Genomic DNA, 21734 nt, shown 5'->3' with positions numbered 1-21734 from the left:
TAGCAAGAAGATGCTCTGGGACATGGATTTCTGGGAGATTATTGCACTTCTTACAGCTGCCTTTGTCATCATGATTTACCAGTTCAGACATGCTATTATCTCTTAGCAAATACACTGCCTAGAGTGTAGTACTGTTAATTAAAAGTTTTTCCTTTGCTGAATAAACCTGCTTCTCTTCCAAAGAGACTTGTTTAGTTTTGAGGCTCCTCTTAAGAACTAGATAAGATTTAATCTCTCAAATGCTTCATTACTAGACCAAAAAAAAAGTTACATGTGAAAGGACTCAGAGAAAAAGGAGGAGAATAACCAGGCAGATTTCAAACTCTGAGCTGACAGGTGACTAGGCACAGTACATACTGTAATTAAAACAAGTTTTTGAAGGACAAGAGGCATACTTGGCATCATCCGAAAGCTAAAAAATAGGGACTTTTGGGAGGAAAAATAAGGAGATGCCTATTAGTTCCTTTGAAACACAAGGAACTAGAAGTGCTTCTTAGAAGTACAGTGGAATTAATAGGTCACAGATTGTTCAAGTGCACTTATATCTTCTTCTCTTCTGTTCCCTTCCTAGAAAGGGGAATTAATATCTTGTTTCTTCCATCAAACCTTGTTAAATAATTTTCCTTTCTAGTTAGGTTTTAATGGTTGACTCGTTACTTTTAAGGTATTAATCAGGCTTTTACCTTGATTATATTACAGTAGAACCTCAGAGTTCTGCCACCTCGAGAATGGAGGTTGTTTGTATCTCTGAACGAATATTATGGTTGTTCTTTCAAAAGTTTACAACTGAACATTGACTTAATACAGCTGTGAAAGTTTACTGTGCAGAAGAAAAATGCCGCTTTCTCTTTATTGTTTTTAGTAATTTATGTTTAACATGGTACTGTACTGTATTTGCTTTTTTTTCCACTGCTGCCGTTGCCTGATTGTGTACTTCCAGTTTCAAATGAGATGCATGGTTGACTGGTCAGTTCATAACTCCGGGGTTTGTAACTCTGGGGTTCTACTGTACTTACATTGCGGTCCTGGCAAATATTTACATCGAGGATGGAATCATTTGTTCTCAAAATTAATGACTGTAGCAAGGTACATCAGCTGCACCCCTCTGAGTTGGGTGATGCAGATTCTCAAGTAACAGGCACTGGCACATCCTCAGTGTACGTAAGAGTGAGATATCAGAAGCAGCACGAGAGCACTGGCTGCCAGAGTTTCTATTGGCAGACTCCCTGTTCCAAAGTAAGTCAGCACAGGATGCCTCATAATGGGCACTCTTGACATTAAGGAAGCTAAATGAGAGGAGACTAATACATGTGCTCAGTAGTGGTTCATGATGTAATTGAGGTTGTGACAAAGTGGGAACTTCGTTAAATGTTTTGCATGAATGTTTTGTGTGTCTCAGTTTCTGCTATCTGTTGCACAAATATCTAGGTGGTGCGACAAGGGTGTGTGATCTTTGCAGAGACCCTAGCAGGTAGTCATGACTGCCTCTATTTGCCTGCACACAGACGATGGCCAGACAGTCTGTATCCTGGCAACAGTTGGCTGTTGCAAGGAGCCAGCTGAAGGAGTTGGAGAACAAAGAGGGAGGTGGAGGCCAGGTTATCTGTTTGCTGGGGAAAGGGGCAGAGGATGGAGGAGGGGCAACTGGGTGTGACTGAGAGTGGGCTGCTGAAGGCTAGTCAGTCTCCTGGTTTGGAACTGAGGGATGAGAGCCTCTGGATCCCCCCCCGAGATGGACTTTGCTGAACTCTCCTACTTCCTGTGCTAACAAGAACTGTTCTAGGTTGTGTTCCAGATGACTAATAAGCCCTTCTGTTCTACAACGCTGACTGAGAGTCACTGCTGAATGCAAAGTTGGGGTGCACGGTCCCTTTGGAGGGGGCATGTAAGGCTTCCCCAGGTGTCCTATTCAGGTGGACTCACTGCGTGGAGCTCACGGTGCAGAACAGAGGTGCTGAATGCTTCGGGGTCAGACCCAAGGAGGCACTGAAGCCCAGGAGGCTTGCTCTAGCAACAGTGTGCCCTGAAGGGTGCCATACAAAAAGAGGGTCCTGTCTGAACTTCATTCAGAGCCATTCCAGAGCACCGAGCCTGCGTAACTGTGACAGAGGTTAATCTGGATCCTACAGAAACAGCAGGAATAGGGTCTGGTACCATGGAGTCTGTAGGGATTTCTTCGGGTTTGGTACCCCCACAGTTCAGAAATCAGGTCATCTTGCTGGCTGGAGGAAAGCAAGGGTAGTACGAAATGAGCAGAAGAGTGAGCAGCACATTTATGGTGGGAGTATTGCTACACTGCAGCTGGGAAGTGAGAGGTTCAGTGTGGGTAGCGGGACTCACGCTAGCTTTACTCAAGCTAGCATGCTAAAAAATAATCATCATCATCATCATAATCAGTGTGGACATTGAAGTGCTGGCTGTGTCTTGAGCTAACAGCCTGAGTCCGAGCTCAGCCGACCCCCCGCATCCACGCTCAGGTAGCTAGCCCAAGTCACCACCACTGCCATAATGTCAATGCTGCTATTTTTAACATGTTAGCTCAAGCAGAGCTAGTGCCAGTCTGTGTTCCCATGCTAGCAATCACATCTCTCAACTGCAGTGCAGACATACCCCGGCAGACCACCATGTACATGGCTGGGACTCCACAGGTTTGAGAGAGAAGGGGCTGGGGAAGCAACTGCTCTGGGCACAAGCTCCCCTGCAACACCAGTAGGAATAATGGAAGATTGGCATTTTCTCCCTTTGTGTCTTCTATCCCTCTCTGAGAGCGGAGAGCTATACACAGCTATGGGAGATAGCAGCAGTGAGTCAGGCTGTCATGGGAGGGCATCAGGGAGCAGCATAAAGGGGTGGTCACTTTGTACTAATGCCCTGCCATTCACTGCGACAGATGCAGATTTTTTTCTCGCCAGAGTTCTTCAGGCTGCACACAGTTTCTAGACTACATACACTCTGAGGGGAGCATGCATCTGTTGGATTTTCTGTGGAGAGGGATACATTAAGACCTGTGCTTGGGCTTCTGCTTCCCAAGATATTAAAGGGCCCATATTTGTTTGCTGGGATGTTTCATTTCCCCAGTTGCAGATGAGGGAATTTGACAGACATTTCATGCAATTATTAAAAGTGTTCACTGAGCTCATCTCGGCATAACCTTGTTAACCATTTTGAGTCTGACTGCCAGCCCCTTTAGACGAGTGCCATGGCTCTTCACTTTGCTGTCAATGACCTACTTCCTTGCTTACCTTTCTCTTTCTAGTCTATTTGGTCACTTTCAAGACAGCACCAAATCCAGCAGCATTCCCATTGAAATCAACGGGAGGTTTGCCCTTGCAAGGAGAGTAGCATCAGATCCACTATGAACCCCTTTTCAAAACACAACCACCATTTGTTTGAAAAGTTTGTTTCATGGGGAAACACCACAACTGCTCTGATTACAGGTATCTGCAACCTTTACTCATATGAATAACCCTGATGCAGTCAAGTTCAGACCCTCGAGAGGTGGGGTGGGGCACTGTATGTTTATAAATATTTATAAAGTTTCCAAAAACTGATAATTTGTCCCTTCTTTCCCATGATCTCACCCTTTAGTTTATTCACAAAGACAGGTGCTATCAGACTCTTCTTTACTGCCTGGTCATAAAACTTTATACTTGGCTCTGAATAGGAGCCTGTTATCTAGGAAGCAACACTAGAAAGCAGGGAACAGTGCCCAGGATCAGCTCTCAGCATTAAGTTCATTCACCAGGTCACCTGACCTTTTCACACATTCCCCTATTGTAGTTGCAGAATGCAAAGTTTCTTATTTTTAGAAAGTCATAAACTGTAACAATGAAGCACAAGCAATATTAAAAAAAAACCTTAGAGAAACTTTCTCCCCCAAAACAACTTTTTAAAAAACTGGGACACAGATGGAAAAACTTGAAAAAAATCCCAAGAACTCACCATTAAAAAGTGAGGAATTCATTCAACAATAGAAAAACATCAGATAATTAAAATACTTTGCGTGTACAGAGCATCCAGGGACCTCAAAGTGCTTTCCAAACATCCATTAATAGGACAAGAGTAGCCAGAGAATTGTTCATCTGTGTTCACTACACCTCATAATAGGTCATCATCTCAAAGCAAAACAACTGCCTTCAATAGTGCAAGTGCACAGCCACCCAAAAAGAGATGCATTCATTTTATGTTGGGGGTATGAGATGGAACAGAAATGGCAGTTCTAAAGGGGGCTGGTGATGGATGAAAGGTAGTGAGCCACTCCTAAATGCCATGATTCAGTTTGACTAGTATTGGTTAATGTGGGAGTTGATAAGGCCCTATGGAATGTTTTGCTGATATTCCTTCCACTACAAAAAAGTTAGAGGTCCAACTTGGAGACAACCTTTAACGTGTAAGCAGAACTCTATTTTGACAACAGACTAATCAGATCCCTCTACAATGGACCTTAACAATAGCAAAAGTAGTTACAGGAATAACATGAGTATTTGTTTGACTAGGAAAGCAGGAAATGTGTGTTGGGAGAACATCCAAAAGCTATAACTAATAGGAAAAAGACAGGTGTTTCCCAAAGATCTGGGGTTTAGCTAGTAAAACACCATGGGCTATACTTTAGCTGCCCCTGAACGGATGCCCTAGGGGTGGGGGAGGAAGACACAGTAAACTTTTTCTTTCTCATACATACCTATGAATGACACAGGCATAGCATTCCTGCTGCTGCGGCTGCTGCCTGAGCACAAGTATGCAGACAGAACACCTGGAGTAACCTCATGGCCTCAAGAGGGCTTGGCCATGCAGTTCCGTGGAGCTACCAGCTGTGTTGCTGTCACAGAGCTATACAAACACTTGTATATATCTACCTCTGCAGATAGTGCTGCAAGCCACCTTCACTCAGCTGCTATAGATCCTCATGCATCTCCCGCCCCAAATCCCAGTTGAAGCACAAGAACTCGGCCCCATTATCCCTACTAAATTCTCCAATTTGCTTTCAGTTCCTTTGTCCTTTTATTCTATTCCTGGACATTTGCAAATACGTGGTACTATACCAGATCTGGCCTAAGCAGACAGAACTCCCAGTGACATTTACAGTATTAAAGTGACCCTCCCCACCCCTCACCTTTATCACACTTTATTCATAAGACGTACTGTATTAGTGTCAAGCTACTTCTCTCTCCTCACATCCCCCTACCCCCAGCAACCAAGGGGGCAGCAGTAATAAGGTACGTGCATAGATTGCCATCTGGAGAGCCTGTAAATGAGCAGCTAACTCAAATTCTGCCTGAATTATCTCTTTAAGTGAGGGCCAATCTCTGCATCTCCTACTCCCAGGATAAGTCCTGTCTCACAAGAGCAGTGTCACTGACTGCACTCGAAACTGCTTATGAGAGTGAGCAGTCACAGGATTGGGCCCAATTTTCTTACCACAACTTCTTGCTATTTTTATTATTCTTGCCCATCTAAAAACAAATACCAGATGCCTGGAGTCATCAGAATACAAGTTCGGACAGCTGGAAAGAGCTAAAATGCTCACAGTTAACAGTCCTAAGCTTGGGTAATTTTCCTGTACGCAAATTCTGATTTCCATTGGAAAAATCATCCTGCAGTAAGTAGGAAAGTTCCAGATACGTTCTCAACAAGTGGTTTACTTTGAGACAGAACTTTCCTTGGCAGATTGAATGGGAAACTACCAAACAACACTCATACTATACATCACAATTTCTTTTCTTTTTAAAAAATGATAAGGATCACTGAAAGATACGGATTTCCCATTTCTGTACTTTGGAAATAACATGCAATCTTTAGTAACTCAGAAAGCTCTGTACAAATTCTGAAATGCAAAGCACTCCTTTAATTCACCAACTTTTGCATTTACACAGCACTTTCCATGTGAGGGCCTCAGTCTGCTTCACAGAGGTAAACTACTAAGCTGTGAAATTAAAAAGAAACATGCTTCTAGCCATTAGAGTTATAAAGGAAACCTGCAAACGTGAACGGAGGGTAAACTGTTCTAGTACTGTCTGCCCAATGGTCAGGGCCCTACCAAATTCACAGCTATGAAAAACACATCACGGATCGTGAAATCTGGTGTCCCCCCATGAAATCGGCTCTTTTGTATGCTTTTACCCTATATTATACAGATTTCATGGGAGAGACTAGCATTTCTCAAATTGGGGGGTCCTGACCCAAAAGAGCGGTGCAGGGACATCAAAAGTTACTTTAGGTGGGTCACAGTATTGTCACCTCACTTCTGCGTTGCTACCTTCAGAGCTGGGTGGCTGGAGAGCGGCGGCTGCTGACTGAGGGCCCAGCTGTGCAGGCAGCAGCACAGAAGTAAGGGTGACAATACCATTCCAGGCCATCCTTACTTCTGTGCTGCTGCTTGTGATGGCTCTGCTTTCAGAGTTGGGCTCCCGGCCAGCAGCCACCATTCTCCAGCTGCGCAGCTCTGAAGACAGCACTGCCGTCAGCAGCAGCGCACAAGTAAGGGTAGCAATACCGCAACCTTCCCCTACAATAACCTTGCGACCTCCCACAACTCCTTTTTCAGTCAGGACCCCTACAATTACAACATCATAAAATTTCAGATTTAAATAGCTGAAATCATGAAATTTATGGTTTTCAAAACCCTATGACCATGAAATTGACCAAAATGGTTTGTGAATTTGGTAAGGCCCTACCAATGGTGTAGATCAGTGGTCTCCAAATTGTGTGAGGGGCATGGAGGAACATTCAGGGGGGTGAACAGCGGGGCCTGGGCCAGCCCCTGGGGTGGGCAGGGAGGTAGTGCCACCCAGCCACGCTCTGCCCCCAGCTCAGCTCTGCTCTCAGCCACAGCTCTGCTCCACCCCTTGCTCTGCCCCCAGCCAGCTTTGCTCTCATCCCCTCTCCACCCCCAGGGCAGCTCCACCTCTAGCCCCAGCTCCTCCCACATTCCCAGTTCTGACCCTAACTCCACCTTCAGCCCAAGCTCCTCTGCTGAGCCAACTGAGCAGTATTGGAAGGTGCGGGGCACAGACAGATTCCATTACTGGTAAGGGAGGGTGCGACAGGAAAAGTCTGGGCACCACCGGTGGAGACAGACAGTTTCAGTGGCTCTCAGACACTCAGGTTTCCCTAGAGGGAAAGTTTTGTCAGATTTTATTTCAGCTGCTGAGAATCCTGGCCCCAGTTTAGCAAAGTACATAAACTTATTTAAGTGGGATTGGTTATATGTTTAATGTTAAGCATGTGCCTTCCTGCTCTGATTAATCCTGGCCCCTGTGAGCCTCTTACAAACAGTTAGGTCAATTCTCCTCTGAGACTGCTTGGGAAATCTATGCGCAGCAGAAGAGGCAAGTGCTGGAGATATCCCCTGGGAAGACACTGAGGAAGGCATAAAGTGGCAGAGATCACTACCCATCCTTGCCGCCAGGAGGCTGTGAAGTTGGGCAGAAGATAAGGGGCTATGACCCATGCAAGACCTTGTTGCATACTTTAGGGACTCTAGCCCTACTTGCTAGTGCTAGACTCTCCCAGGCCTTGAAGTCTGGCATTACAGCTGGTCCCGCATAGGACAGAAGGCACGGAGGGCAATAGGGAGAGAAGACACTTTGTACCATATGCCTCCTTTCACATCTGTGCATGAGGCATCCACAGTCTGTCCCAAACAGCTTCTTTATTATATTGCAAAGAAAGAAAGCTAAAGTCCTGGGCATTGTTGTGTTTTGAATGAATTCTTCATTTTTTCTATTATCTAAGTGCCAAATGGAATGCCACATTTTCAACACTCACTGATCTTTAGCATCCAAAAAACAGTCTGTGTATAAAAAGCTCCTTGTTCAATAAGAAAAATATAATACACGGTACTAAGAAACATTTCCCTGGAATTCTGCACAGGCCTTGACACTCATTAGAGCACTGTCTTTGCATGGCCTCTTATATTTGTATATACTCAGATTCAGTTTTAAATTAGTTTTGTTGATAGTTCTCAGCATATTCTTACTGCAGTCGGGGAATAACATACCAGACCTTTTATAATCTAAAACCTCCTGTATCGAATTAAGACCCCCCAATCCTTTCCAATGGGACTACATACAATGCATAAAGCCAAACAAGAATAGGGGCCTCAAGCCCTAAGTATTCCTATGGCTGTTTAGTGACTATCTTGCCTAGTGAATGGATGAAGATTTTGTTTTACATTTACAAGGATATACATTCAAATTTTGTATTATTTCTTCTTAAACTTTCTGTTGACTCTTCCTCCATCCAGGCCTCAGTAAAATAACAAATTAATTCTCTCCAGAAAAAGCACACAGCCAGATAAAGGTGTGATAGCTATAGAAACAGTCATGCTACCAAAAGGTTAGCCACTTACAGTAAATGATCAAAACAAACAAACAAAAAGTTGGGACTTGATCTCATCTTCTAATGACCATAAAACCACACATAGGAACTATTAATTGTTAGAAGTAGGACTAAGAGAGCCACTATTATGTCTTTAGCTTGTTAATGTAAACAGTTACTTCTTCTCTATCATGACTATTCTTATAGCTATTAGACCACATTATTCCTTGGTATAGCGCCACAGAAAATAAGGAGTTACAGTACAGATTAATTTGATCCAGTATGTCTTAACTACAGTGACGCTATAAACCATTGAACAGTTGTACTGCAAATGTGTTGAGCTAAGGCATAGAGAATCAGCAAGAACACCCCTGGATACAGTAAGAGAGGATAGAAACTGGACCATGTGGCCTAAGCACGCCCTGGCATAACCTACTGCAACTCCAATAACATCAATGGTGCTGAATCAGGTTATTCCAGAACTGAATTTTCCCCTTAACCTTTACATCAACAAGACATTTGTATTCATTACTTGGATACCCTGGATGGTCTGCAGAATAATGTGTTAAATGCTGAAGAATAAAAAGGACATCTGATCAGTTCATATACAAATTTATTAATAAAAATGAGTCTCAGGGGATTAGTAATGACATACTCAGTCTCTATCTTATAAGTAACTGCTTTGAGTCTGAGTCAGTTGTGTCTGAAAGTCCAATGGTTGCTGAAGAACCATGGTTACTGTGGGATGTGCTGGTAGTCTCAATATGGTTCCTAGTGAACAGTGGTTCACATCAAGACAGGCACCATTCCCAGCAGTCTCAGCAAAAAGACCAATGACTGAAGGGACATGGAAAAATCAGTTACAATCTCACCTATGGAAATGTGCTCCAGCCGTATTCTCCAAGGACCTCAGGGTGACATGGGGGAAATGACCTTCTGAGGCCAGACTAGGGCCCAAGCTCCTGGAGCAATGGGATGAGATCAGAATCTGTGCTTTTGTACATTTCTAGCCCATGTGCTTGCAAAGAAAACTTGAGAACGTGAGCCAAGCCTACCCACTGCAATGGTGTCTACTGATAGTCTGAAAGAATAGCTCTGAAAGGGGCAACCTGATTCTTGAACCTCAGTAGAGCAGGGGTCGGCAACCTTTCAGAAGCGGTGTGCCAAGTCTTCATTTATTATCTCTACTTTAAGGTTTTGCGGGCCGGTAATACATTTTAACATTTTTAGAAGGTCTCTTTCTAAAAGTCTATAATATATAACTAAACTATTGCTGTATGTAAAGTAAATAAGGTTTTTTAAATATTTAAGAAGCTTCATTTAAAATTAAATTAAAATGCAGAGCCCCCCAGACCGGTCGCCAGGACCCAGGCAGTGTGAGTGCCACTGAAAATCAGCTCGCGTGCCGCCTTTGGCACACGTGCTATAGTTGCCTACCCCTGCAATAGAGAGTGAACACTGAAGCCCACTGCCCTGGGTCCCCACAAACATCACCCCAACAAAGCCCTCACTGGGTGGCTGAAGAAGACTGCAGCAGGCCCAGCCTAACCACCCACTCATGCTGATACACCTAGGCTCCTAAATTAAGTACTGAAGGGTCCAACTCTGATGTCATCCTTGCCTCACCAGTAGAAAGAAGGGACCCCTGCTTCTCCCAGGGGGATGGGAGCCCTGCACCGCTGCCTTCCTAGGTGGGCAGTGAGAGCCCCTATCACTGCCATTCCAGGTGCAGGCATGGGGGAGAGTTGGAATAGGCCCCATGACATGTGTACTTAGGACCCCAGCCTTTATCCAGCTTTATGAATCACCACTGTCTTTCCTGTACTTTCTTAGTGAAGGGACCAGCTTCTGTCTCCAGCATGATCACCACAGCACCTTTCATGACCATTATAGTCACTCAATATGATAAACTATCTTAGCTCTTTTGCAAAAATACGTCACAGTACTATAGGTACTTACCAAATCACTAAGAGTATTGATGAAATAAGGCTATCAAACAAGAATAAATATTCCTATGCAATTTGACATACTGTCCACTTTCTTAATCTGCTCAGTGCTTTATTCTAAAGAACTTTCAGGATTGAAAGAAAGGACTTGTGTAGCTCTTACTGAAACGTCCTGGAAGCCATTGAAACTAATAAGGATGCCTGTCTTAAGACATGATCTGTGCCATACCCAATGAATTGTCTAAGAGGGAGACAATAGAATGAGAGGCACAGCCAAATTTTCAATTACAATATAGGAGAGCAACACGCATCCATTTCTCTAGAGGCAATACATTATGACGCTTCACTCAACAAGACATGTTTAACTAACGTATCTTTCTATAGTTCACTCAGTGTGCAAAAGAATCATGTTTGCCAGTGGACAGTCAGGATATATAGATTTCATCAGAGATCTAGACATGTTGCTTGATTAGCTGCACAGTACCTTAACAGCTCCAAGTGACAAATTAGAGTAGTGGAGTCATTTCTTAGTAAATAATTTTCTTGTACTTATACTCACAACATCTAGGCACTTTAATTTCCTGACCCAATATTATTCATAATATAAACAAAAAAGCCCTTAAACACAAAGAAGCCCCTTGAACAGATGTTTTTTCTTGTGATCTAAGCTATGAACAGTAGAAACTGATCAGAATCAGCAAGGTGATTAAAAACAGTGACAAATAACTAATATAGAAAGGACAGCGCTGAGGTATCCCAAGGGTCAGGGGATAGTTCATATTCACTGGCATATACAGTGTGTCAGGCCATGGCTGAGATTTTCAAAGCCAGCTAAAGGATTTCGAAATACAACTCCCATTGAAGTTAATGGGAGTCATGTGGCTAAAACCATCTTGACTTTGAAAAGTCTCAGTCCAAATCTGTTAAAATACAGGTACCTTACTTCACACCAGCCTATGTGGAAAACTCACGTCGCTAAATGATTCAAACTGTGACACCATTTCTTAGCTACATTCTTTACCTTGTGAATAAAGCATGTGGTATCATTTCATTAGCACCTACTGAAAAAAAAATGGTAAAAAGTGACAGGACCAAAGCTCAGCAAAACTAAACTGACCATCTTCTATCATCAGTAACTACAGTGCATCTGCACCTCACTTCAGTTATGTTGCACAAATGTAACAGTGCACAGCATTTGATCTAGGAATTCTGAGAGAGTCTCATCACCTCAAAAATTAAACTTATGTCTGAACTATTCTGCCTACTACTGTTACGCATAATACTGAAGATTACAACAACTGAGGGATGAGAGAAAGGTATTATATTTTCCCAGTTTATTTACTTTGTGCATTTGACATCGCTTGTGTCTAGTCAGATCCTTGTACCCATATGGCACCCCAGTGATTTCAATGGATCTCTGTAAAGATGCAAGAGTTTGTCTGTGCAGATCACCTTGCAGGAGCAGGACCTTAGTCTGTTTCCTCTATTGTCTGCATGTGTTGTTCTAAGAGGAGAGGAGGGGACTCTATTTTTTTTAAAGGAACATGTGGCTGTAAAATGACACAAATTGACAGGAGGACTCAGGCAGATACACTTTCTGAAGTTACTTTTAACTCATATAAAAAAAAAAACTGGGTAGATTTCAAGCTGACAACATCTCCTTGAGCTACGCCTCAAAGCTTACAGCAAACCAAATATAACTGAAGTTATACAGTATGAGAAGTTAGAAACCAAACTCACAGTTATCTCTAACAACGTGCCTCTTGGTTACTAGGCATCCCAATTCATTCATACATCATGCTTTTTGTGCTGGTTAGAGCTTTACGCAACACCAGAGAGAGATAATTTTAGAGATAAACAATTGATCCAGGTTTTCATACTGCAAGGTATAAAACCATAAGGTTCTGTACTTCAGACAACCAGAAGTATCCCAACACTCTGTAAGGGCCCAATCCAATTATGCTCCCATCAGTAAAAACTCCCAGTGACTTGACTGGCACAGGATTGGGCCATATGTGAACAGAGAATCTATCATTTCAACATGAGTTCTAGAAAAGTTAAATAATTCATGAACACTAGAGGCCTAATCCTGCACTGTTTTGCACCATGCCTAGTCATTTACAGTTGTGAAAACTGGGTATAAAATGCTACTACCAGTGTGAGTGGAAAAGTCTGATTTGGTAGCATTTTAAACCTCCTTGTTTTACAAGTATAAGTGACTATAAATATGGTTGAGCCAAATAAATGACTTAACTGAACTTAGTGGAGAAAAGAATTTCCACTTAGGAAAAGCAGAATGACCCTATAATCCTATATCAACTATGGCCAAAAAGACATGTTCAGAAAGACTCCTTAAGACTCATTGTTTAACAATTTGGTATTATATGCTAGAATGGTACTTTGAAAAAAAAAGCAGGGAAAATGAACTATTTATTTTAAATTAATCTGATTTTGAAAATCTTGCGTACAAAGTGTAATATTCTTTGCTAGCTAAATTTTGCATGTACACTGTACATCTATGGGAATAACCTTATGTAAAGATATTATGCTCCACTAGTCTGAAATTTTAATACTCTTCTAATACTGTCCAGTATGTTTGGTCCTTTTAAGTTTCATAACACAGAACTATCTATATTTACGTACATTTAACAGCATTTTGTGTATAGTTCGTTAGGAACAAATCCTGGAGCAGTTCCATTAACTACTCCCATGTATAAATGCTTGCAGGACCTAGTTATTATTCAGTTTCATACTTATTTTTGTGTGGTTTTCACATACAACAACAAGAAAATTTATGTTTAAAGAAAATAAGAAAATATTGTTGTCAACCCTTAAAAAAATGGTACGGGGATTCAGGGGCAAGGCCTATTTTTAAAAAATATTATTTTTAATTTAACTAGGTTTCATGTTTACTGTGTCCCTTTACATACAACAAAACCTGTCTTAAAGGACCGGGCAAGGAACTTACCAAAAATTGGTTGCGCAACAACCTAATATGCATGAAGCAAAATGGAAAGAGGGACTCAAATTCTGTTCTATTATGTCACTGTAAATCCAGAATAACTCCATTTATACTGACTGAATACTTCAGGTATGCACTGGTGTAAATGAGAGCAGAATGTAGCCCACTATGTTCTGGGTTATTCTGGAGGCGGTATTCTAAGGCAGGTGCCACATAAGTGTGGTCACACACACATTCCACTGTACACAGCATTAAAAAAAAGGTTGTATTAAACTGTAAGAAGAAAGATAAATACATAGGGGCTGATTCTGCACTGCCTTGTACCGAGTGTAATCATTTACACCTGTTTAAAGGGAATATAAAATGCTAACAAATCACAATGGTGGGATTTTGCACTCACTTGGCATATGTAAAACTGATTACAGGAGGTGCAAGGCAATACAGTATTAAGCCCTATGTATTTACAAACAGTGTAAAACTTGTATGTATTTGAAAGAAACAGTTTAGTGAGTATTTGAAAACATTTCAGAAGACTTTAAAAATAAAAAGCTTCTAATCCTTTAAAGATACAACTGTATCTAAATACTAGTGAAGCAGATGAATATTTTGATTTTACATTGTTGACAAACTGTATCCAGTCAAATCACAAATTCTTATTTTAAGCTGCTTTTGTTAAAGAACTGTGCTAAAATGTAAACCAACTAAAAATATTTGTAAAGTATATGTGTTCCAAATGTTTTCACAGATTCATGGCAGTATGTGTACTGTAAGTTAAACACTACAAAGAATTGATTCGTAAGTGTTGTGTAGCCTTAGTTTACATCACAATATGACAAAAGATTATTTTGAACTACCATTGGTACATCAGTTGGGCTCTACATTTAAACTCACAGGGTTTACTCGTTATGGATTTTTTAAACGGATCTTTAATTTAGAGCAGCAGAGGGGACTAAAGAGTTCATTATCTTAACTTTATTATTATGAAATATTTCAGGCAAAGTAATGGTCAAATTTATGAGCACATAAAACAAGCATCCTTGATTATTAGGGGTTATCCTTCTTTACACTAACTTTTTACAAGGTTAAACGGGCACAAAAAGATTAGTCTGTGATCCATCAAGCAGACATTTATTCAGAATTGTTCATCTTGATATAAAATTTGAGGGCTTGATCTTCTGTGTGACTGTCTTCAATGGGACTGCTTATGTGAGCAAGAATTTAAAGGATTAGCCTTCAACTTGTAACATTAGCCTCTGAGGAAAGAGAGGACCGAATAAAAGGCAGAGGCAGCCAGTTTATCACTGGTCAACTATTAAGCGCTGTTGTAATAAAATGGTCTTACATTCTGTACAAATTGTCTTTTAATGCATAGTAGCTTTGTAAAGAATAATCAAAGAAGAGCAGAAGGAAAGCAAAAGAAAATATCAGACTGACTCTTAAAAAATCGTAAAATGGCATTTTCCAGTTGAGGAACTCCAAAGGGACTGATTAATCAAGTTTCACACTTAGCAATGCACAGGTATGCAAGGATAGAACAAGGAAGCAGAGATGTATAGAACTAAAGCAAGTGCTATGTGTTAGGTTATTTATGTAAATTATGCACATAAATTGCATACTTCTGCAGCCAATACATACTGTAACTTTTTACAAATTAACACATACAGATACACGCTCAATCCAATCCCAAATAATTGGTATATTCACAAATTGTACGTGACACAAGTTCTCATACCACTGCGGCAAAACAACATCAATGGAATCGATCCATGCTGTGACTTTTAAAACCAACACACACACACACAGGAAGGTATGCTCTGAGTTCAGCCCCAAGCTCGTGCATACGCAGCCTCACCTTCAGCATTATAAGGGTCAGTAACAATAACATAAGGATTGCACTGGATCTGAAACTTACCCCAAGCACCAGTTCCACAGCTAGGCAGAAAGCAACCAGAACAACAAGCCTGCGGTGGGAGGCAAAGGAAACAACACGTTACCGCCTCGGGGCACCCAAAACACAGAGGGAACAGAAGCAAAACCAACCAGACCATCCCCCGACCCCAGGAGAAGGGCTGGGGACTCACCCTGTGTGCATGCTGTTCCCCAGCCAGTGGGAGCACTTCACACGGCTCCGTTGCTCCGGTTCATTGAAAGCTTCGCTGCCCGGTGGTTAAACTACGGTCTGCTGGGAAGAGGAGGGGGGCAAAGAGCGGGCAAGGGGAGAAGGGGCCACAAAAAAGGGAAACAGAGAAAGAGATTACATAGATCCATCTGCATTCAGAGGCAGAGCAAGCGCAGGCACGAAGCGGATGAGAAACAAGATCATGGTGGAGATAAAAGCGAACTCACCAAAGTTGCTTTCCTCTGAGTGCCCTGCAGCAGGCAGGGGAGAAGAGGAATGGAGGCAGAGGGAGGACCTAGGACTGTGTCAATCACAGAAAAACAGACACCCCCACCCCCACCTAATTGTCCAGTTCTTCCCCTGTACTTATCCTCGATCTGTCCCTACCACGACCAGTGCTGAGGGCGACAGATTCTTCCAACACGAGTGATTTAATGGGACTCTAAAGATGCCCTGAGATAGAATTGCTTTGTACGTCTGCCACATCCTCCCACCCCTATCTATAGTGATCGCTCCTAGCAGTACAGCTGGGTGTGCAGCAGGCAACTTTTCTGGTGTATATTAAAACTCAGCAAAGCCGGCAAAGGGGCATCCTGGTGGGTTAAAACTACAACTAGACGCACTTCACTTTCCTTGGCATTTGTGTGGTAAAACTTCTTTGTTTTAGAACAGCAAAGTTACCGATGGGCACTTACAAGGGAAGTTAGCTGGTGTTTTCTGCCTCCCATCCCTGCTACCTAGTGTGCTAACAGCTGCAGATACAGAGTGACACCGGTGTCATGCTAGCCCGTCTGAGGTAGAACAAGGCGCAATGGGCACCTGGAGTGTCCAAGCATTGATCTCCTCTTGACCTCCCTGGGCCCAGCGCTCCTCTCCCCGCGATGGGGCTGCCTGCAAACAGGCACTTCCAATATTAAATCCCAAGGGACTCTTCCGCTGCAATAAATAGTCCACTGTAAAGACAGCGGAATCTCAGTCCGGGGCAGGGGGGCAGGTTTTGTTTTTTTAGACGGGGGGGAGGGCAACATCTGTACACATCTCCACCGAACAGGTGTCTGAGGGGTGCGCGAGAAATGAACGCTGAGGGCAATGCCCCCCGCCCTCCCGTGCAGGAGAACTCTGCCCCCGGCCAGGTTGCCCATTAGAGTGCGGCGGAGGGATACCGCTTGCATGCCTTTTTTGGGGGCAAAGTAGCGCCGGGAGAAGTGGAGTCGGGAGAAGTTGGCCCGGCGGAGTAGAGCCAGAAGGGCCGGCGCGAGGGCGGCTTGGGGGAGGGGGGACGCGCTCCGCAGGCTCAGCCCCGCCTGGCCCCCGGCCGGGCTATGTCAGCGCTGCAGGGCCAGCCCGGGAGCGCGCGGGGCTGCTGAGCCCGGGAGCAGAATGAAGCTGCGGGGCTGCCGCCGCCTGGCTGCCGCCTGCCTGGTGCTGCTGGGGCTCTGGGGGCTGAGCGCGGAGGCTGCGGTAAGTGCTGCCCCCCGTTCTCCCGGGGCTCCGCTCCGCTCCCGGCCGCGGGGTTTTCCTCCGCCCCGCTGGCTCGGCGGCGTCTTGTATTTATAACCCGGGTAACCCAAAACCGCCGGGACGGGCGCTTTGGGGAGCTTTCCGGCTGTTTAAAAATCGGGGGTTGCGCCGGGAGTCCTGGCCGTGCAGCGCTGGGAGCTGGGGATCCCCCCGCCCCGGGTAAGTGTGTCTGGGCTGCAGCCCCCGTGTGAGCGCCTTCCCCCCGCCTGGTCACGGTGACAGGCTGCAGCGCAACCCAGAGCTTGCCCCCAGCGCCCGCCGCTCGCTCCTCGCCCAAAGGCGGCGGTGATGGGGAAGGACAGAGGGAGAAACTCTGTGTCTGGGGGGAGGATGTCCCTGACCTCCAGTGTCTTCAGGTGGCTCCTTCAGCGGCTCCGCCACGGGGCTTACTGCGCAGCAAAGGCAGCAGATGCGTTTTCTCCCTCTCTCGCCACATCAGGTTCACTGTTCCCCTCGCGCTTTTTTGCAAATGTGAGAGTGGAGCTGGCCGCTCGGGAGCCGAGCTGGAAGTGACAGAGAAAGGAGGGCAGCCCCACAGAGCTCAGTCTGTGTTAGCTTCACTCTTACCCTAGCACAAAGGTGGAAGGAGTTTAGCTCCCCAGAGAGCTCGGTGAGAGGTGTGTGATCTCTTCCCACCCAGCGCCCTCACCTGCATCCCTAACTCCTGGTGGGGACTTTCAGGAGACTCCAGGGCATGATTTTGCTGGTGAGCATCTCCTCCGGTTGTAACTAACTTTCCTGAGAGTACTTCAGTTCTGCCTTTTGCATGTATATAAAATCAGGCGGAGAGAGTTGCAGGGATGGTAGAGGTGTGCTGTGATCTGGAGCATGTACAGTAGGTGGCTTTGGGAAATCCTGTATCCCCGTTTGGGAAGGGGAAGGTACCATACATCTGCCCTGGAATGGTTAGGCCTTAAGAATGGGAGAATAGAGAGGGTTAGTGTAGTTATTTCACCTAAAATAACTAATAGCCTCGTTTGTGAATAAACTCAGCAGAATTAGTGTAGCTGCATACAGATACATATGTAGCCAAAATGAGTCTCATTTCTTTGTACCATCACAAACTTTTCTCTAAGGTTAAATGCTTAAGCTTTTATATGCAAGTATAATTGTTTCTTTCAGTTCGCGAAATGATATGAGAGAAATTGTTTATGCTTACTGTTGAAGGAAAAGTGCATCAGATTCTATTACTTAGCTAAAAGATCATCTCCTGGCTGAAATCTGAACTCCTATGAACACGAGAAATGCTCAGAACATGAATCTTTCCCCCCCCCCATTTTTCTTAAGAAATCAGAGTTATCAGAATGGTATAGTTGTTTTAAATATCTTCCTTTTAGGATGAAACTTTTAGACATAGCATTGGCCTTCAAAAAAGTAAAAACTTCATGTTCCTCCCTCCTACCCCCAGGGCTATGTGTCATAATGAGATTATGATGATCAGAGGAGGATCATCATAAAGGGTATGATTTATAATGTGATCTCAGTAGCAACCTGTCTGATAGATACCAGCTATCCTGTTGTTCTGGGAATTTTTAAGCAAGCAGATTTAGTGCCGTGGGCTGAAATGGGCTCATGTCTTGACCAAATTTGTATCTGGACCTGTTGTTCTAACCACCTTAATGTGTGTTTTTATTTTTTAAAAAATAGCATTTTCTCTGGTCCAGTGCCAGATTATTGAAATAACTGTGTGTATAGCAATGTACACTGAGAGCAGGGTGACTATATTGAAGTTAGGATGATGCTTCCATTCAGCTATGATAAGGCAGCCCAGATGGCTTGTCCAAAAATGTGCATCAGAGCCTCGTACAACAGAGGAGGGAAGAACTGTACTCACTTATTTTGATTATTCATGGACCTCATTGGATATGGAAGTTTGGCAGTCTGCTTTTGAGTAAGTAATATGAACACTATATGGATTTATGATTCATATGCTAGGTTGTCTTTACAATGAATAGAGTAAGTCTTTCTGGAGAGTAGCTACACTAATATGTTTAACCTATTTTGAAAAAGTGATATTCAGACACAACAAAATCCAAGCAATTGAATCTGGAAACATGCAACTGTCTTTAGAGTGGTGAAGCCTGTGTCCTATATAAAGTTCTTGGGGACTTCAAAATAAGGGCAGAAGCTAGAAAGGATAACATGGGAAACTGAGAGGGAGTGTTCTTCTGCTGGCCTCAGATATACTGAAGTATAGCATATGGCAACTGTCAAAAGTACCCAGTTTTTCTTTATACATGCTTTTATATGGGCTGAACATCAGTATAGAGTGAGGCGTATAACTGTTGGAGAATAATGGAAAATTAGCAGGTAGACTAACAGCAGTCATTTGTTAAAGTGGCACTGAAGTGCAATCACTGCACAAAATGATGCTTACTTCAGAATTAAAATGATGCGCTCATAAGGGTCTGTTGTCATGCTTACCATAGTAGATATGTTTCCACCTACCTATGAAACAGAGTTCCTTCAAGTAGAGTAGTTTGCTAATAAATAAATGCTCTGTTACATGTTGGGTATTGATGTACCTATGACTCCTGTTAGCAGGTGGCATTTCAGTTGCATCACAGCAAATGTAGAATAGGAAAAACATGCCTAATGAAGAGCTCTGTGTAAGCGCAAAAGGTTGCCTCTCTCTCCAACAAAAGTTGGTCCAATAAAAAAATGTTTCCTTACCCACCTTGTCACTCTTAATGGGTAAGTATTACGAAACTGGTATAGCATTGGTGTTTTTTTTTAAAAGATGGTTGAAAGCAATAAACATTGTACTAGTTTTCAACTGGTGGAAAATTTGTGAAATTCCATTGACACTAACAGAGTTATAGTGGCTTACATTAGGCAAGAATCTGGACCTTAATTACCAAAAATTCACTTAAAAACACACACAGTGGCTAGTGAAAGTAAATTTTAAGTAATTTAGAACTGATTAAAAAAAACTAAATGTGTTATACATAAATGTAATAAGTTGGGTTTTGAGGTATTAAGTGAAATTAATGCTGTGAATTAAAAGGAGAAGGTGGAAAAACATTTCAAATGATTTTGTGGTGTAAAAAGTGGAGGAAAAACAAGAAAATAGTACTATCCTTTGTAAAATAATTTCACCTCTAATGCAATTGACAAAGGCCGTCAAACTTAAATTTCTTTGGTGATTGCATCGTTGGCAGGTTGAATAAAGAAATCTCATTTCTATGGATGTATTGCTTTGTTTCAAGTGAAATGTTTTGTGGTGGGCTTGAGCTGAACATTTTTGTGGCCTGGAACTAGGGTGGATTTGATTTAAGTCAAATTAGTGATTTAAATAATTATTTAAATTGGTCAGGAAGACTCAATTTAATCATGGATTTCTACATGAACGTGCATTCTTTTTGGTTGTTATAACCTTAATACATATTCTTCACAACTCAAAGATGTAGGTTTCATTTTCAGAAGATACACACTATAAGTTTTTTGAAGTGATTCATTTTGAAAACTTTTCAGGTTAGTTTTACAGCTATATCAGAAAATGAATGGTTATTTCATTTACCAAAGGTAATTGAAGCAAACAATCAGATAAAAGCAGCAATTCTTTGCTGCTTTTACAGATCCAGACTAACACGGCTACCCTCTGAAACTTGAAACAATCAGATAGTTCACCTCCCAATGACTTCATAAATATCTCCAATTCAATAGGTTAATCATTGATATTTGGAGGGTTTTCTTGCCAGGCTGTATTAGGAGGAGAACATCACCAGACAAACATTTCAATTTTTATTTAACTAGAACAACAACTTTATGTATTCTGGATTTTTTTCTTCAACAGCAAACACATCATTTTAACAAAAGAAGCATATAAATTTTTGAGTTTAGTTAAACATCTAAGGGGTTGTTTTTTTTTTTTAAAAACCAGGTTTGTTTTTGCTAACTATTTTAGTTAAATATTTAGGTTGTTTTTTTTTTGTTTTTAAAAAAATTTAAAATGAAATTGAGTATGTCAACATGAGAAACTTAAAATATTGGCTTCTGCAGCTAACTCAGTTGGCTTCACCTTCATTTTCCTGTTTGTTCATAATCTGGAAAAGAAAAACAAGCTTTCCTGCTTTTTTAGGACCCAAATGATTTCTCAATTTGGAATGAATTAGAATATTTTCTTCCCAGTTTGGACTTTCTGTGCTGGCAGAAGAAGCTACTGCTGCTGTTAAAAGTGAGAGGTGGTTTTTTGTTTGTTTTTTTGTTTTGTTTTTTTTACTTCAACAGTCTCTGAATCCAAGTGCTTAAGTGACTTCCACCAGTTGACTGGTGTGACTTTCTTTTAAAACATCATCAGCAAACATATATTTCTTGGCTGGTTCACCCTTAGCTCTGAAGTTTATTATAGTTGGCATTATGGATGATTGCTGGATGTCCATGTCATAACCAGCTCCTCTTCTTCAGCAGTTCAGGTTTGATCCTGGTCCCGAGTATTGAGGATAGTGCTTGTCCCATATGTTTGTTTTTTAAAATGTTTGTACACCTCTACCTCAATACAACGCTGTTCTCAGGAGCCAAAAAAATCTTACCATGTTATAGGTGAAACCATGTTATATCAAACTTGCTTTGATCCACCAGAGCGCACAGTCCCTATCTCCTCCTTCCCCTGCCCCCCCAGTACTGCTTTACCGTATTAAATCTGGCCATGTTATATCAGGGTAGAGGGATAATTTAACTCTGTCATTACATATTTCTCTTTTTAAGATCTCACTCGGTTCCTTCCAAATTTCAACAGGGTCAGCAATAGAACAGCTATTTCCCTGCATTTTGTTCAAGGCTACAGAAATAGGCTTCAGGGTACTCCGTATGTGTTCGCAACATTGGGCTTAAGAGAAATGTTGAACTTTGGCTGTGAGAGTGCCAT

The 21734-nt window shown here is 42.5% G+C and overlaps 2 protein-coding genes across 7 annotated transcripts in view; one reads left to right on the top strand and one right to left on the bottom strand.

Moving 5' to 3' along the window:
• COL4A6 (collagen type IV alpha 6 chain) overlaps positions 1-16177 on the bottom strand; it is a 210133-nt gene extending 193956 nt beyond the window's left edge. The window contains exons 1-3 of one of the 2 annotated variants that reach the window (XM_030575448.1): positions 15574-16177; positions 15309-15409; positions 15140-15188 (exon numbers count right to left, since the gene is read on the bottom strand). In XM_030575448.1, coding sequence (XP_030431308.1) covers positions 15140-15188; positions 15309-15319 — 60 coding nt within the window. In that variant the 5' untranslated portion in view covers positions 15320-15409; positions 15574-16177. The remainder of the gene's footprint in view (positions 1-15139; positions 15189-15308; positions 15410-15573) is intronic. The other variant, XM_030575447.1, reaches the window with a different exon arrangement.
• Positions 16178-16613: 436 nt separating this feature from the next.
• Positions 16614-21734, top strand: part of COL4A5 (collagen type IV alpha 5 chain) — a 151489-nt gene continuing 146368 nt past the window's right edge. For all 5 annotated transcript variants that reach the window (XM_030575410.1, XM_030575406.1, XM_030575408.1 and 2 more), the window contains exon 1: positions 16614-16807. In XM_030575410.1, the coding sequence (XP_030431270.1) occupies positions 16727-16807 (81 nt within the window). In that variant the 5' untranslated portion in view covers positions 16614-16726. The remainder of the gene's footprint in view (positions 16808-21734) is intronic.

This window comes from Gopherus evgoodei, chromosome 9 (assembly GCF_007399415.2).
Source record: "Gopherus evgoodei ecotype Sinaloan lineage chromosome 9, rGopEvg1_v1.p, whole genome shotgun sequence".
Lineage (NCBI taxonomy): Eukaryota > Metazoa > Chordata > Testudines > Testudinidae > Gopherus > Gopherus evgoodei.
This window is presented reverse-complemented; position numbering and strand designations above follow the sequence as displayed.